Here is an 18080-nt window from a genome sequence, read left to right as displayed (position 1 = left end):
TGATTTGTCCAATACTTGCCGTATTTCTTTGCTTAGATTGTCAGTGCATTTCTAGAATGTTCTCCTGGACTCTGACTGCTAATATTTGTTCCGCCAATTTATTGGCGGATGCGTGTCCTCAAAAATAAGAGATGAAATTGATCTTATCAACTAACACATGTAAATAATTTAAAAAATCATATGTACCAAAGGCTTACATCTAAAACCAAGAAGAACTTTTAACTCTTTCTTCTTGAATTTACTTACGGTTTTCTAAATACTGAGTATATAGCTATTTCTTCACTCATCAATTTTAGACATTAAGTATTGGTCTCTCTCCATATAATTGTATATAAAGGGTATGTGCATTTAATTTAATTTAATTCAGTTTTCCTCTGTCATGACTACACTGTATAAATATTGTTTGCTAATGAGCCAAATAGCACACAATTCCTTTCCTATATAATTTTGTATAACTGCTTCATTTTCTTATGGTTGCTTTTCTCTGAATTTATGATTATGTCTTCCCACATTCTCTAATAGCTCAAACTATAAAACACTCTTCAATATATAATTTCCCACAAAGTCAAACATCTTATACAATTTATCCAATTTCACTTTTTTTTCCCTGATGATTTCACTCTTAGAGGACAATGTTTTCTGGACTGTTTGTTTTACAGACTTGCTAAACAGATGCTATCCTGAGACTTCTGTTGACTGTTATTTGGGAATTCCTTTTGTTGCTTTCCTGTTCTGAATTTCCTGTCTCCTGCAGAGATTCCGTGTCTTTTTCTTTTCTCCCTTATTTGATGGAACACATCTTTCAAAGCTTCCAGAGAAACGGTACATGGGATGTAAATGTTTTTCTGTAACTTGCATGTCCCTAATTTTAATGACTTGCATTTCCATAATTTTTCTTTTTACAGCACACATGTAAATCTCTACGTTTACCAAGACCAAACAAGAGACAACAAATCACCACACAAAGGCCTTCCAATGGCACTGGAAGAGGGATGAAATGCCACGTCAACTGATGTGCTTTTTCAAACCAAATAAGCCATAGGGGCACCAGAGTCTACTCCAAGATGACACAGTGGTCCTGTCTGAAATTTTTAAAAGGAATACTCTAGAAAATAGCACATCCATCTGTACATAAATTAATGCACCTTAAATGCCTGGAGACTTCTAAGGATTTTAGAAGTTTTTCTGAGTCTTGATTACAATATTAGCTTTAATTTTAACAGTTAACCAATAAAAGAAAAATGTCAGTTCAGTTTTAGTCCCAGTCCAAATTATTAAACATTTTGAACTGGAAGACTACTTTTGCTTCAAGTTTGAATTCTGTCATTAATTCCTTTGGATAAGAATTTAATTCAGCACATAAAACAGCAGAAGGAATAGCTATAAACAATCTTATACATAGTTAAGAAATATAAGAGAGAAAATGTCTGGAATTTCAGCATCACCTAAATTAGAAGTATTTTCATTCTTAAAAATAAATAAATAAATTCCTGACACAATATCTTACTTTCTTATTAACATCCCTGCAAATGGCAAGATTTCTGATTATCTTTACCTAAATTATGAAAAATAGTAAGTCACTTATTAGATAAAGCAAACATTACAGCTTCTAAATAAATTACCCACCTATATTCCACCGCCTATATTTTGCATCGTCAAATTGTTGTCTCAAGACTAGGAAATCTATAACATCAGGCATATCATGGTACCTAAGTACAAACAGAAACAAACTGATTAGGTCATATACTTACAAATATCTAAAAGGCATTCAAATTTATCTGGATCTTGAAAAATAATCTACAATACTAAGAAACTATTGCCTCTTTCAACAGTCCTTACTTCATGGTAAATGATCCACCGGTCAGTTTACCAGTATCAGGATCCAGAAAAGCAAGTTTAAGGCAGCAAAGGGTAGGCAATCCCACTTCATACTTTATGCCAACTATTTTCATCAGTTCTTGTTCCTGAGAAAGATACAGAAAATAAGAAACCATCTTCACAAAATAAACTGCTAAACATAATAAAAAAAGTTATCCATTTTAATATTGATCTAGGTGATTACTCTGTATGTATATGTAAAAATCCACTGAGCTGTGTACTTATCGGTGTACTTTATAGTATGCAAGTTATATGTCAATTTAAAAAAGAGAAAACAAAAGAAAGAAAAATAAAGAAAAAGGAAAACTTTATCGAAATAAGAGTTTTCTAACACAGTTCCAAGGACATGGAAATAATTTTAAACTACTGCTGATAAACCTAGAAATACTTCCAAATTTACAAAGATGAAGTTTGCCTTAGATGTTAATGTTGTCCAGTTCTCACCATAATTACATTTTATTCCCAATTTATAAACTACTGGAATATATAAATTCAATCTTATGTTTCTTTAGAAATTAAACACCTTCTACTCCCCAGATTGTTCCAATTAGAAAAGGTATCTTCATGATACAGTTTCTTATAGTGAAAATAGTAACACTCAATACAATTTCCTCTATAATCGCATCTTTTTGGACTATTAAATTATAAACACCATACCCGTAGTTCCATTTTATGCCATGGCTGTTTTTTGGGATTGATACTATAAATTTTATTTTTCCGGGCCATTTCAACATACGCTTCATGTCCTTGTCGGAAATAATAAACCTAAAAAGTAAATAAAATCACAATTTTAAAACTTGAATGTGTTTCCTTTGACGCAAGATGCACGGTATCAGCTGAAACTGCAGAGGGAATTTAATGTCCCGTAAACTAAAAAAATTCTAGTATTTTGATTTTTTTTTTTCCCTTCTTTTCCTCAAGCTGTCCTACTGTCACTTAATCATAACCATAGTGTTCTAAATAACATTAAGAGGTTAGGATAAGCAGTTATTTTTTGGCTTTTTGGTTTCACCATTTTATTTTTGGATTCAAAATAAGTTAATTTATGTTGCATAATAAAGTAAGTTGTAACTAGGGGTCATGTTTAGTTGATTATTCACCTACTTTTATAGCAAGCAGTTTGTACAAATACAGGAAACTTTAAAATGAAAAATATATTTTCATATATATTTTCACATATATTTTGTCATTATAAAGAGAGCAAGGCATATATTTATCCTCATTTATGGAGGTCAAATTTAAGTGACTCCTGACTACCACGCTGGAGAACCGGTACGTGAATACAGCAGTCTGACCCCAAGTGTTCTTCCCACGACACTTCCCACGATAAATAGTTGAGCTTGTTAAAAAATGCTGCTGGAATTTCAAAAAATGCTATTAAGTTCTTAGCAATATTTTGCGATACCCATTAGCTTATACACATTCATTCTATTCATTAATATCATTATTGCTCCAGCTGCCTGGAACTTTAGAGTTACTTATTACTCTTGCATTAAAAAGGTTTTGTTTTCCTTTTTTTTTTAAAACTGTCAACTGCCACCTGTCATTTTCTACTGTTAGTGTGCTCTGCTAAAGAAGCCTCTATTTTAACTCCTAACTTATTACTATGAATCTACTGAACACCAGATAACCCTGCCTCTTAACATTTACGCATAAAACAAGGAGACATGAACTCCTGAGTGGAAAAGTTTGGTCTAATCTTACATTTTCATTTCAAATTCACAAGAACATAGTCCAAAATGATGGCCAACCACCATATTTTCTTAAAAATGAAATGATATTTCCAATATAATAGATTTTAAGATCTAAGGAACATATTATGAACATTATAGTTATTTAAATAAAATACTTCTATGAAATAAAATTAAAAATAAAAGGCTGAATTTTGTTTTTCCTTTACCATATAAATATATTTTAGGAAAAAGAAAACTGGCCATAAAATCCTCTTATTAAAAAATACGTATTAGCTTTTAAAATGTCAACAAAACCTCTATTCTCTTACAATATTTAATTTGCTATTGCAATTTTTACAGTAGCCTCAAAAAAGATTATCAGTAAAGCTTTCTTCCTAATTTTCCTTTTTCCATATACAGCTACAAATATGTAAAATGAGATACTTTATAAAACTGCTGCAATTTTCTGGAGTTCCGTTTCAAGAGCTATAAAAAGTATTTAAAGTTACTTGAATGAAACAAAGGATATTTTTTAAAAGCTAAAAAATACCTCATCACCCATTTGTGGCACAAATGGACATCTTCGGGGGAGAGTATCTGTAATCCATGTTGAAGGTAACCATTCTTCTAATGTCAAACCATTTTCCGTTAGTTCTCCCACAGCCAATCTCTAAGTGTAAAACAATATAAAGTAATATTATCATGAAAGCATTAATCTATCAATCTGCCCTTTAAAATAACTACAAAGGTAGTTTGAAAAATAAAAGAGGAAGGGATCTTTGTACAAAAATGTGTATTAAGTATTAAAAAGCTTACTCTGGGAAGATGGCAGCAGTGGCAGTATACTTATATTCGATTTCTCCAAATCACTCCATAAAAAAAGAACTAGATAAACCAAAGCTCTACAGACAATATTCAAAACAAAACTAGGTGACAAGATATTCCCATAAACACCAAAGTGTAAGCTCTGTCTCCTTTCTTTCCTCTCAAAATTCTAGCAGTTTCATAAACACTCCATGTAACAGACTGAAGCATATTCGATATTTTATTTTAAAAAATCCTAGTCATAAGCGTGTAAGAACTAACTAAGATATTCTCATATGGGCTGAGCAGTGTCAAGATACAGAAGGCTAACTGCTTCCATGGGCTGGGCATTATACTTCCACATAGCCCAAGAACATTCCTTTACTCCTTTTAAAGTAGCCATTTCACACACAAGCTTCTAAAAAAAATTTTTTTTCAGATTTTTTTTTTTCCCAAACAGAATGCTGTCAAGCCAGGTCTCTTACTTTTGTGAATAGGCCTTTGAGAAAAATTTAAAATTTTCCGGTCACCTACAGGTGGCCATCATAGCCTGGATATTGTTACCTTAGACTTTGGAAAAATGGACTTTGAGCTGAAACCTAACATTTGTAAGTAGAGACAGAAACTTCATGCAGCTGATTAAAAATGTTTTGGTTCAGTGTTTGTAAACTAAGATTTCTAAATTTTATTCTCTTGCGTTTGTTAAAAAAAAAAAGGTGGTTATAAGGTAGTTATCACTGTGAGTTAATGAAAGTTCATGAAAAGGAAAAAGGTCATAATGGGTGTCGAGAACACCATCTGCAGCAGGTATGCTATAGTTGCTACTTAATACTCATTTTCCTATTAACTCTCCTTCCTATTAACCACCTTTGTATTTCTCAGTTAAGCACATCAGGAGAACTCTCTCTGGAGAGTAAGGGAGGAGTAAAGGACTTTGGCATTTACTATACGTGAGATGGATCCATTGGAGAATTTTAGGCAGAAGAGTGATAGGATCTGACATATTTTAAAAGGATCACTCTGGATGCATCACAGCAGGCATCTGCAAATTATGGCCCATGGTCCAAGTCCAGCCCACTATCTTCTTTTATAAATCAAATTTTATTAGAACAAAGCCATACCCATTCGTTTATGTATTGTCTGGGGCTGCTTTTAGGCTACAATGGTGGAGTAGCTGGCCCTCTACAGAAAAAGTTTGTTGATCCCTGCTTTAGAAAACAGAAGCTAGGGGGATGAGGGTAAAAGCAGGAAGAGAGATGGAAAGCTACTGCAGTAGTACAAGTGAGAGTTCGCGGTAGCTGACACTAGCATGATAGCAAAAGTGGTGAAAACAGTCAAGTGCTGAATGTATTTAGAAGACAGAGCCATGATAATAATTCCCTGATGGACTGAATGTGGAATGAGAGAAAAAGGAGAATTACAGGGTTTTGGTGTAAACAACTGGAGTTGTCACTGCTGAGATGAGGAAGGCTGAAGTGCAGCACGTTAGAGGGGAAAGCTTAGAAAATTATTTTGCTTTGTGTTAGATTTGAGATGTTAAGCCACATGACATGTGAACAGTTATTTTATCTACATGTAGTTACTGAGTAGCCACTACTGTTATGCACTGAGCACATCACAGAGTGAGATCCACAGATCATATCAGTCTTACATATGATGAGGTGTTCAGTTAAAGTGTTTGAAAAAGGTTTCCTTTGACTTAGTAAAAAAGGAAAAAAGGTAGGAAAAGTCTAAAAATTACTTATTCCAGCCTCAATATGAACTATTAATACACTAAGGCAAGCATTTCTTCCCAGAATGTCGATTAGGATAGCTAACAACTCTTACCTGAAGCCAGGTAAGTTGGATATTAAATAGAAGTAATCATATTTATAACTGTAAGACTGTGGCATAGACAAGAATCATTATGATAAACATTATGACAATTCCTCAACAATTCTTGGGGGACCTAGAAGTTCTGGTTAAAGTAGATTTCTGTCAGTTAGTACTTACAACCACTTAGGGGATAAAATGCATTGACATGTCTCTAAATTTCCAGCCTCATGAATTGCGATTTCTTTAATTTTGGAGATACAGGTAACTGATTTATTTCCTTTCTATCCATGGATATTCTTCTAGGCCCATCTAAAATCTTATTTCTTCTGGAAAGTTTATGTGAAACTCTAAGATAAGATGGCCCCATTTGGTTTCTGAGTTATTATCTATAAAATTACTTTGCCAATCAAACATATTTTATCATGTGATATTTATTCCATTTTTTGGGGGGGGGCGGGATTCAAATAACTTGTTAGTCACACATTGTTTCTGGAGCAAGTACTACGTCTTACACTTCTTTTTATCCACTGTATTGCTTTATAAACTGCAGGCACTAGATAAAAATTCATCGCTCTGATTTCCAGAGCTCCTAACAGCATAAGGGATATATGTCAGATAATATCTGAGATAACTTTACTGTATCTCTCGAGAATTCTATTTTTTAATAAGCATTTTCTATATTTGCCTAACTGGGTTGTTTCTTCTTTTTTTTGCTTAATTCAAACAATCATATGGAAAATATTTTCATTTTTTTCATAGACGCAATAAATATCAACTAATTAATGATGTCTCAGTTACTTTTCAGCCCTACAACTCTATGCATAAGAAGGGAAATATTGTGTTTACTTGAGATAAGACGACTAAGGAATAAGAACAATTCTATCTACTGTTAGATTCACTGATAGGCTGACAATAAACCATGTGAACAAAAACCAAATTACAGGCAGTAGCCTGTAACATCCTAACCTTATGCTTTTTAAAATCTGTCCCACATAAATTTAGTGGCAGACAGACCCTGGGGTAATACTTTAAGCAAAACAGTGAAATGAAAATATGCCAAACAGTAACAGTGGATCCAAATGTAGCATGTGTGAAGGAGCCTGAGGTATTAGTTTATGGATAATCATCAAAGAAAAGGGGACCAGGTGAAGTAAATTGCACTCCTGGGATAAAAGAATTATGTGAGGTAGCACTGCAAACCTCAAAAGTTCATCAAAACTGTCTTGAGATGAAAAAAAAGTTTACCTCATTAGCCAGATACATGACTAAATCGGTTTTACCTGTCTACTATGTAAAGTAATAGGTCAGCCTACATTTATCATCACTGACAAGGAAGAAGAGAAATATTGTGGCTAATGTGTGGTACTCTCTTTGGTAAATATCCCCTAGACAAAGGCAAAGGAGGTGACAAAAAGGATAGTAGGCTGAGGAATGCAGATTAAAGTAATCCATAATTATAAAGCTGAAACAAACAAGTGCTCAATGGATGCAGATAAAATAAACACTTAAGACAGAAGTAGTCCTAAAATTTTTCAAAGCTCTCTAAAGATAAAGACCCTACCGTCTCCCTAGTAGAGTATTCAATTCTACAGATAACAACTTCTATTTGATTCTAAAAATGGCAGAGGTTTTAAAAAAATCTTCCATTTGTTTAACCAAATGTGCCTCGAATTTATAATCTTCTGGGGAATACAAAACGTGTCCCTTGTACTTCATTTACTTTAGAGCAAAATTTAAACAGTTCTTGTTTTTAAAGAATTCCGACTCCGTAACAGCTAACAGATATTATTCGCATAACATTCATCTCTTGCTTTTTCTGATCTGTCTCAAAGTATCCACAGACTAAAGACGTAGTAATCAAACCAGTACTACTGATCTAAGGACTAGTGATGGCTCACATGCTCTGTAAATTAATGAAGGCTTGTTACCACAGCAGTATGCAGTAACAGTTAGTAAGGATGGTTGAAAAGTAAAGGCAATTAAAAGACTAATAAACTGTGTGTTTTGTAGCATTATTTTTTTTACATAAATAAACAAATCCCACTGAAGTCTCAAGAAAAATATCTGCTCATGTTATACGATTAAGTGCTCAATATTTACAATATGGTAATTCTACAAGTAAATACTCTCACATGTTTAGCATTTTATTTTACTACTGCATACTTCTGAGTTTTTTCTATTGCTCTTACACCTGAAAAACGTTTATGTTCATCAGCTGCACTTTTAAAATGCGTGCTTTGTTTTTATAGAAAACATATATATATATATATATATATATAAAAATCAACCTTTTGTTTTCTTTCTTTGGGCTTCTTTTTCTTTGGTGATACTGGTCCATCTTTTTCTTCATTTACTTTCTTTCTTTCCTTTTTAATCTGTTTTTGCTTCTGTTTTTCAGATTCTTCTTCTTCATCTGAACTGCTTTCTGCTTTCTTGGTTTTATGCTTAGGAATTTTCTTTGGTGGCTGCAGATTAATTCCTGCATCTGCTGTCCAGTCAGAATAATCACTGGAGTAGTCACTAGAAGGAAAGAAAAGATTTAAAAAATACACAGACAAGATACACTTTTAAGACTTTGTTGTATGAAAACGTAAAGAAAGATCATCCTAAAAAGTAATGACAGAACAGTACATACTAAATGAACTAAAAATATTTCCTAACTTTCAACTCATCTTCTAAATAGTTTCTTAGAAGTCTGTAGGCTTAATTTACTTAAGTATCTCCAAAAATTTTTAAGATAAATAAGGTCGTAGTGCTAGTTAAACAATGAACTTAAGTACCTTCTATGATTTTAGCAAACATACAGATTTCTGAGTGCTGCACGTGTTCAAAATATTGTGGAGTATACAAAAATGAGGAGCACAGCATCACTTTCCTCAATTCTAGCAACAACAGAAAGATAGCCCTAGATAGCACAGGAGGTACTGTCACTGAGGAAGAAGCATAGGGATTCCTTTTTGAGGGGAGGTGGGCCCCCTGACACGGGAACGCCCATGGTAGAGCCCTGATGCCTTCATGGTAGCTAGATACCGAACTGACAGGGCCAGAAGTCCTCCTACCCAGCGGGAAGACTGAGCCTGCCAACTTTGCACAGCATCTCCAGTGTACACCCTAAGTGTATCTTATGCCTCAAAGCAAAGTAAGATTCAGAAAAATACAGGCCTAATATTTTATGTATCACTACCAATCGTGTTTGCCATTGGCTGTATCTCACTGGAAACTCAAGCTTTCTTTTCAGTTCACCTTCAACAGACCTAAGTTTTACTAAACTGATGTTGCAAAAATAAAGAATCCAATTATGTTATCTTCTGTTTTAATTTTAGTACATGAGAATATTTCATTACTTGATTTTATAGTTTTATAAATATAATTACCTTAATGGAATCTAAATTATACTGTGTTAAAATCAATAATCAGGTTGCCTAGATTTACTGATGTATATCCTCACTCCTCTAAACATATTGCTGATAACACTGAAGGCATATTTTTCTGGAGTTTTATTCTACTACCTTGTCCCTCTGGTCCAAGTGTCCTTTATGGGTAATTTACCCATTATCTCCCTAAGAATAATCATCACAGATAAGAATCAAATAATTAAGGTGTTTTCTAGTATGATTTCATGACTTCATTTTAAAACTTAAAATGATTTTGAAGAATAAAAAATATTTCTGACACTACTCTGGATATGTGGGAACACATCTGCAGGGCAAATAGCCACCTAGGCTATCCTCAACTTAGGAGCATTTATTTACTCTAACCCCAGTCATGGTCACTGTAAATGGCACTCGCCAAATACTCACTGTTGTTACTCTCTGGAGCACTCAGCTCTTACAGAAAATCTGCTGCCACCAGCACGGACTACAAACCCCAGAGGTCTATGTACTTTACAATTTCGCCAACTGCTGAAGCCAACACGGCTTTTTCAAAACAAGAACCTCTATGTTGTTTCATGGTTTGAGATACAGGCATACCTTGTTTTTACTGTGCTTCATAGACACTGTGTTTTTTACAAATTGAAGGTTTGTGGCAACTCTGTGGCAACAAGTCTATCGGTGCCACTTTCCCAATAGTATTATTTTCAGATTAATGCTGTTTTTAAATGTTTAATTATTTTTTTTAGACGTAATGCCACTGCACACCTAACAGACTACAGTATAGTGTAAACATAACTTTTATATGCACTGGGAAAACAAAAATTCACATGACTTGCTTTACTGCAATATTCTCTTCATTGTGGTGGTCTGGAGTCAAATCTGAGATATCACCAATGTATGCCTATACTCTATTTCCACTGCTGAGCCAAAAGAAAGTGAGCTTTTCTTCTACTGTCTTCTTTCAAATACAGAAAACCACCAGACATAACAATGAACACTTGCATATCATTACTGGGAGCAACTACTGTGGAAATAGGGAAGTCCATGACAAAAAGAGGTAAAGAATTCTTAAATACAGGCTCTTGGTTTCTTTGGCAATGTTAAGAGCTAGTTCTGCCAGGGAATAACTATCAGGGGCTAAACATAATTACCATTCCCAAAGGCTCTACTTCTTGCTACTGAGACCTCGCCAAGGTCAGCCAAGGCCATTAAGCCCTGTAACAATGTGAATCACCAGTAAGTAGAAGGAGCTGAAGGAATTCTCGCTTACGTGATCAAATGGGGTGGGAACAACAGGAATAAGGCAAAGTTTATTCTCATTGCTGGAAGAAAATATTATTAGCATTCAACAAATTCCATTTAAAAAAAGTTAACTCTACAAAATCTCATTACTTTCATAATTTAATGCATAAATATTTCTCAAAGCCAGTAATGAAGCTAGCTTGTGGTTCAGTATTACAAATATAACAGCATTCAGAAGATAAAATATCAACTAAGAAAAAGTTAAAAGCATCATTTTGTAGATCCAGTTACAATATCCAAAAGTTTTTTTCTACTAGCGAAAACATGTCAAAGGAAATCTAAATTTTGGACAACTACAAAAAAACTCTGAAGAAAGATCAACTTTAAAACCAAAGGGACTCTGAAATATGTTTCTGATAGAAAAGAATTTAACATTAAGAATCAAGGCAGCTTTCTAAAGAATTTACATTATATTTGGAAGAATAAAAATTCATTAAATTACCTAGAACTGCCATCACTATGCCATGCTCTCTCCTCCTCTTCGGACGTTCCACCACTGACAGCAACAACTTCACCTTCCTAAGAGATAGTTAATACATATTTTATTGTATAGCTTTACAGAATAACATTCTATGATTACAGAAAATATCAGTGATATCTAATAGTATGAATCATATTAGGATATTTATATTAAAACCTGATTTAAGTTAGTTGTAAAACACAGGCCTCATATTTCTATACAAAAATTATTGAATGTATCCAAATATTAAGTGTATCCAAAGATAAAATACTTACTAATACTGGATTCAGAGCAATCTCTTGGGTGGATTAACATTTTTTAAAAAAGCCTCATAACACATCTTCTAGACTGGGTGATACCAAATTAATATTTGATATCAACTTTACTTCTTGGGCTTTTTTTAAAATTTAAGTTTTCTTTTTCTATAGATGCATTGAGAAACTTAAATTCAGGAACTTTTATGTTATTATTATTAAAATAGCTTTATCATATAAAAAATGGATATTCCAACTCAGGTATTATTTTATACAAATGGAGAGGATTAAAAACTACCCAAACACTCTGATTTCTCTTTAGTAAATATTCACTGGTTAACACAGGATACTACCTGTGAAGCCATTTTCTTTATAAAAATTGGTTTTTTTTGGGGGGGGGCAAAAAATCTTGCTCCAATAAAAATACCAGCTCACATTAATTAAGCTTTTAGTATATGTCAGAAACTGTTCTAAGCACTTTGTATATATCATCCCATTTGATCTAGACAAACAGTGCTGGTGATAAGAATCACTCATTTAAATAAAAGAAACTAAAGCTTAAACAGGCTAAGAAATTTACTCAAGGCAGAACAATTAATAAGCAGCAAAGCCTATTTTGAACTCATGTCATTTTACTTCAAAGGTTAGACCCCACTCTACACAAGAACGGTTCAGTGTTACTAACTGCTGGGCACATCCAGATCATTTTTCACAAGGATAATGAAATGTATTTTTTTACTAATTAAATGTTATATCTTGGGGAGAAATTTTTTCCTGTTTTGATGGCTTAAAAATGAAGAATGTATTACATAACTATTCCACAGGGCTTTGAAAACTAGGCAAATATGAAAAGATCAAAATCCAGAGTAAATTTTATTTAGCAAATTTAATCTTTGCTCAATATAACTGAAAAAAAAATCTAAACAAGTGATCTGATTATTCCCACTCTTAGTATATTACTTCTTTAAAGGGGGAGAACAGAAACATAATTCTACATTCTAAATACAAAATAAAAAGGTACTATATGGAAGTACAAATTATTTGAACCAAAAACCCAGGATTCTTTTTTTTTTTTTTTTTGCAGTACGCGGGCCTCTCACTGTTGTGGCCTCTCCCGTTGCAGAGCACAGACTCCGGACGCGCAGGCTCAGCGGCCATGGCTCATGGGCCTAGCCGCTCCGCGGCATGTGGGATCTTCCCAGACCGGGGCACAAACCCATGTCCCCTGCATCGGCAGGCGGACTCTCAACCACTGCGCCACCAGGGAAGCCCGGATTCTTTCATTTTAAACTAATATATTGTGCCAAAGGTGATATTCTTTTCTTATTATTCTCCTCTACAAATTTAAGGCATAAACAAATTAGTTTTGAAGACAAATCAAAGAATTAGTAGAATTTTCTTACGTAACAGACGTACCTGGAAATACATTTTGAGCTGAATTAATATTTTTAAAATTTTATAGAAACTTAATATTTAAAAGAGTAATATTATAAATCTTTCAAAAATAAATATTTTATAATGCAAATAGATAGCACACATATATTTTACATTCTGTGGCATATCTAAATTGTTATGTGTCAAGTTTATATAATGAGTATATTTTATCTTTTTTTGCCAGATTGAATATATCGTTTTGTTCTGGCCATACAAGGATCTGAGAACACTGGAGACTTACTTTTAAATTATGGTTAGAATACTCTCGATTTGTGCTAATATTGCCCTGTCCATAGAGAATAGATGTGGAGAATCCCCACACGTGTCTAACACTGCAAAACGTAACATGACTTCAAAAATGTGTAGCTGTCAACATCTCAGATCATAGAGTCTCTGACTTAACTGTGAGTGAAGGGGTAATAGGGAGAGTGCGACAGGGGAAGGAAGACCATTGTAATTGCTAAATAAGACTGATCTGTGACTGCAAATGGATTCCCTTCACTGAAAGAATATATAATTTAGTAGGGACAATGATATTTATGGAAATAATTATACATAAGGAATATTTTAAAAATTTACATTGAGAAAGCTATAAATTGGTACAGAGATTAAAAACTAACCAAAATTGTCAAATGTCTATTGATCAGTTATAGTTACAGACTAGAGCTTCATGGTACCATTTCAAAAACTTGGTTTTGGAGTGAAAGGAACGTGTGTTTAATCCCTGCTCTACCATTTAATAGTTAGGTAAATGTGTAATCTAAACATCTTTGAACTTCAGAGCCCTCAAAATGGGAATAATTAATTCACATGCATTTGTTTTGTGGACTTGAGGTTATGAATATCTGTGCCATGCCCAGAACACACACTACGGTCCTACAACTACCACTATCACTTTAAGACCTAGACAAACCATGTTTGAGCTACATCTCTAAATATAACAATGAATGCAAAGAATAAAAGTTACATTAAAAAAAACAAGTAAAAATGGAAACAGAAATCTATGAGTGTGCTGAGCTCTCACATCTGAAGAACTAGTGCCATTTTCTATCTCTTCTGAAGGTCTGGGAGTCTCTTCCAATGCAGATCTCGTACGATAATTGTGTTGGTTTGCTTGCTGCTTTTTGGATTCTCCAAGATCCAGGAAATGTTCATGAGTATGATTCTGGAAAAAAGTAAATTAAATTTATTTGGAGTATGCTTAAAGAACACCTGTTACTTTAAAAGTTGTATTTTTTTTTTTTTTTTTTTTTGCGGTACGTGGGCCTCTCACTGTTGTGGCCTCTCCCATTGCGGAGCACAGGCTCCGGACACGCAGGCTCAGCGGCCATGGCTCACGGGCCCAGCCGCTCTGCAGCATATGGGATCTTCCTGGACCGGGGCACGAACCTGCGTCCCCTGCATCAGCAGGCGGACTCTCAACCACTGCGCCACCAGGGAAGCCCTAAAAGTTGTATTTTTTAATGATAAAAAAGCCATTCATATTTAAGATATCCCATAAGTAGACTAAACTATAGTACCAGCTCAAATATCTTAACATTAAGTTAAAACACAGGTTTATGATATGTTGATATTCACTTGCTGATTGACAGGTTACAAAAACTTTTTTTTTCTGATGAGGATTCATAATAACAGACTAAGCCTAACACTGAACTCTCCTGTACCTACGCCAAACCTATAGAACAGATATAAGAAAGAGGACCACAGACTGGGAGGCATACATAATAAGGCAGAGGCAAACTAGAAAACAAAATGGTGATCACAAAGCTAACCAATCACTATGAGACTTGGACACCAGGTGACTAGCTCTCTTCTGCTGCAGGCAAATGGGAGAAAAAAGTCTTCTTCAGCAGATGAGAAAACAACTAAGACTGATCAAAATAACTGAAAGTCCAACATGGTTACATGATGGAAAAAAACTAAACAAAAAGAAGAATTTACACCTGAAAAAAAAACCCCAACTTGTGAATATAAAAAAATAGAAGGAAAATACTAAAAATTACCTTTGAAAAAAGAGACTGACATCAGACTTATATATACAACATATCATGCAATAAATCATACAATAAGAAAAAGGAACACTATCTTTAACGTGTGGACAGAAAATAATTTTGAATCTATTAGTTATATCCTCAGTCCTTTGAACCTATAGTTATATCCTCACTTTTTTTTTTCTCTCTTCTCATTAACTTTGTTTTAATGGATCTCAAAATTCTGTGACAGATTTCTGGTCAAGTTGTTTCCATTAAAAAGTACTGATTTAAAAACTAGTAAGTTAAAACTGCCACATACAGAAAAACAAATGGTCCACAAAACATTCTCTGCTTCTTCAAGGTTTTATGATGCATTGTTATCAATCAGTCTTTTACTATTCAGCTTAAATGGCTGATCGGGACAAACAGTCCTGAGACAGTTCTTCCACCACTGGTTAAGACTGGGGTGCCCGGTACTGGCGATAATATTCATTTAGCCTTCTGAGCTTTCTGGGCAGACGTGGTGACCTTGCCAGCTCCAGCTGCCTTCTTGTCCACTGATCTGACGACACCGATAGCAACTGCCTGTCTCATGTCACGAACAGCAAAGCGACAGTCAGAGGAGCTCTCAACACACAAGGGGGCTTGCCAGGAACCTATCAATGGCAGGCAGCACCACCACCTTTCAAGAACTTGAGGCCATCTTCCAGAAGCCCCTTCCCACAACAGTGACCAATCTTCTCCTTCAGGTCAGCAACCTTGCAAGCTGTGTGAGCTGAGCTGTGGTACAATCCAGAACAGGTGCACAGCCAGCACTGACTTAGCTTGGATGGCTCAGGATAATCATTTGAGCTGTGAAGCTGGCTGCTTCCATCATTCATGGGTTATTTTTGCTGTCAAGAACCACAAAGCTATTATGGCTAGCAGCTCTGACAGACACGTTCTTGACACTGAGGTCTACATTGTCTCAGAAGAGCTTCACCCAAGGCTTCACGTGCACTTCAACAGACTGTTTTTTTTTTTAAACTTCAGCTGTAATGACGACTGAAGCAAAGGTGATCACATGCCAGATATGAGAACCCCAATCTGCAACTGGCCCACAGGGACAGTACCAATACTACCCGGAGGGGCAGGCACCAAGGGCTTGTCCATTACACAAGTCGGTGGCAGGATGCCATTCAGAGTTTTAAGCAGCATGGTTCCACTGGCAGTGCCATCCTTACGGGTGACTTTCCATCCCTTGAACCCCGCACGTTAGCACTTGGCTCCAGCATGTTGTCACCATTCCAGTAAGAAATCAGCAAAAACATGACTGTGTTGGGGTTGCAGACAATTTTCCTAATGTGGGTGTTGATTCTTTAATTTCCTCTTAACTCTTCTGGCTGTAGGGTGCTCGGTGGAATCCATTTTGTTAACAACAAACAAAAAGTCTAATATCAGTCAAGTTCAAGTTCATGTGGTTCCCTTTTTCTCTCCAGAAACTTTCAGAATACTCTGTTTTAGATATTTTCAAATCTTACTATAATGTGCTTAATTGAGGTTTTAAATTTTTTAATTTTGTATTCTTTTTTTCCTTATTCTAAGTTGGCACGCTACGCATTTGCTCAGCTAGAGATTAATTCTAGGAAATTCTGGATCATTTTTCCAACTCTTTTCTCCCTCTGTATATTTTTTCTTCTTTGAAGACTCTTACCAAATAAAGCTTTTTTTTTTTACTATGTACTTCTAATCTCTCTGTGTATACAACATACACATTACATAAACATACACATATGTTTTTCACATTTCCCTCATTCTCTCCATCAATTTATCCCTTGTTGATGCATTCTGCAGAGTTCTTCAACTTGACATTCCAGTTTAACTTATTTCTCAGTGTTTTGTATTCCTCTATTCAACCCATCCATTGAGTTCTCCATTTCAAAGACAAGATGTTTCATCCCAATTTCTCCAACAGAACCCTCTCCAAAACAGCTTGCTGCTACATCATGTTTCCAATATCCTCTCTTATCTCTCTCAGAATAATATGCTGTGTTGAATATCTGAGTATGTTTGGCTCTGGTTTCACAAGTGTATTGGGTGGCACTTGGGAAGGGAGGGAAAAAGAAAAAATCTAGGTCTTGCCCTGTCTCCTAAAAAAGATTCTGTATGTGTATGGGGGGATGGGGCTGTGTACCTCAAGACCTATAATACTGCAAACCTGAGTTCAACCAGTCTCTGTCTCTCCATCACCTCCACTCTCCAGTTCCCTCCCCACAGTCTTGTCACTTCTTCCCTGCACTTTACCTCTACTCTCGCTGGGGCTGTTAACTTGTAAAAGCCAAGTGAAATAAAAGACATTTGCACATACAAGGATACAAGATTTACTCCACACAGATTCTCTCTAAAAGAATTACTGAAGGGTTCTATAATTTTGCAAAAATTTGGGAAAATATGTAAAAAAGGAAATAATATTCAACTATAATCTCATAAGCTTTGAGTAATTTATTGTTAAGAATGTAATGGATCTTGCTTCTTTCATTTAAATATTATTTATCTACACAAATCTATTTCATTAAAAATTGCTTTTTTTTCATTTTGTAAAGCTTTATCCACAATTTTGCATTTCATTAGAATAAATTCCAAGTCAAAGAACATGTTTTTAATGCCTTAATATATAATGTGTAAGAAAAAGCTGGTTGTCAACCAACATCTGTTCCCCGCTTCTTGCACAGAAAATGAAATTTTCATTGTCAGAATTTCATGTGACTAAATTCTGGTCAATGGGATATCTGGCACAATGTTGCAGAACAACTTCAAAAAACCTTCCTCAGGAGAGCATATGTACCCTCTGCACCTTCCTCACTGATATGATCTTCCATCTTGCAGCCTTATATGAAAATGCTGACATCTTGAGGCATGAAGTCAAATTCAAACATAAGAAAATCAGGAATATTTAAAGAGCTTCAGTTCTCAACACAGAGGGCATCAAACCAGATCTTGACCACCTACCGAGGCTTTTAAATCTGAGAGAAATACATTTCCCTCAAGGGGAATAAATAAATCTTTAAGAGAAATTAAGTAAATTTAAGGCACTGTAATTTGGGGACCAAACCTATTATCAAAAATCAACTTTA

General features: G+C 34.8%; 1 protein-coding gene across 4 annotated transcripts in view; it reads right to left on the bottom strand.

Annotated features, from left to right (window-relative positions):
- Window positions 1-18080, bottom strand: part of PHIP (PHIP subunit of CUL4-Ring ligase complex) — a 127200-nt gene that overhangs the window by 28675 nt on the left and 80445 nt on the right. For all 4 annotated transcript variants that reach the window (XM_082855847.1, XM_082855848.1, XM_082855849.1 and 1 more), the window contains exons 21-27: window positions 14019-14159; window positions 11289-11365; window positions 8459-8690; window positions 4102-4221; window positions 2536-2643; window positions 1840-1964; window positions 1627-1709 (exon numbers count right to left, since the gene is read on the bottom strand). In XM_082855847.1, coding sequence (XP_082711973.1) covers window positions 1627-1709; window positions 1840-1964; window positions 2536-2643; window positions 4102-4221; window positions 8459-8690; window positions 11289-11365; window positions 14019-14159 — 886 coding nt within the window. The remainder of the gene's footprint in view (window positions 1-1626; window positions 1710-1839; window positions 1965-2535; window positions 2644-4101; window positions 4222-8458; window positions 8691-11288; window positions 11366-14018; window positions 14160-18080) is intronic.

The sequence above is a fragment of the Leucopleurus acutus genome, assembly GCF_964270905.1.
Source record: "Leucopleurus acutus genome assembly, chromosome: 15".
Taxonomy (NCBI): Eukaryota; Metazoa; Chordata; class Mammalia; order Artiodactyla; family Delphinidae; genus Leucopleurus; species Leucopleurus acutus.
Note: the sequence above shows the minus strand (reverse complement) of the source record. Positions and strands in the feature narration are given on the sequence as shown.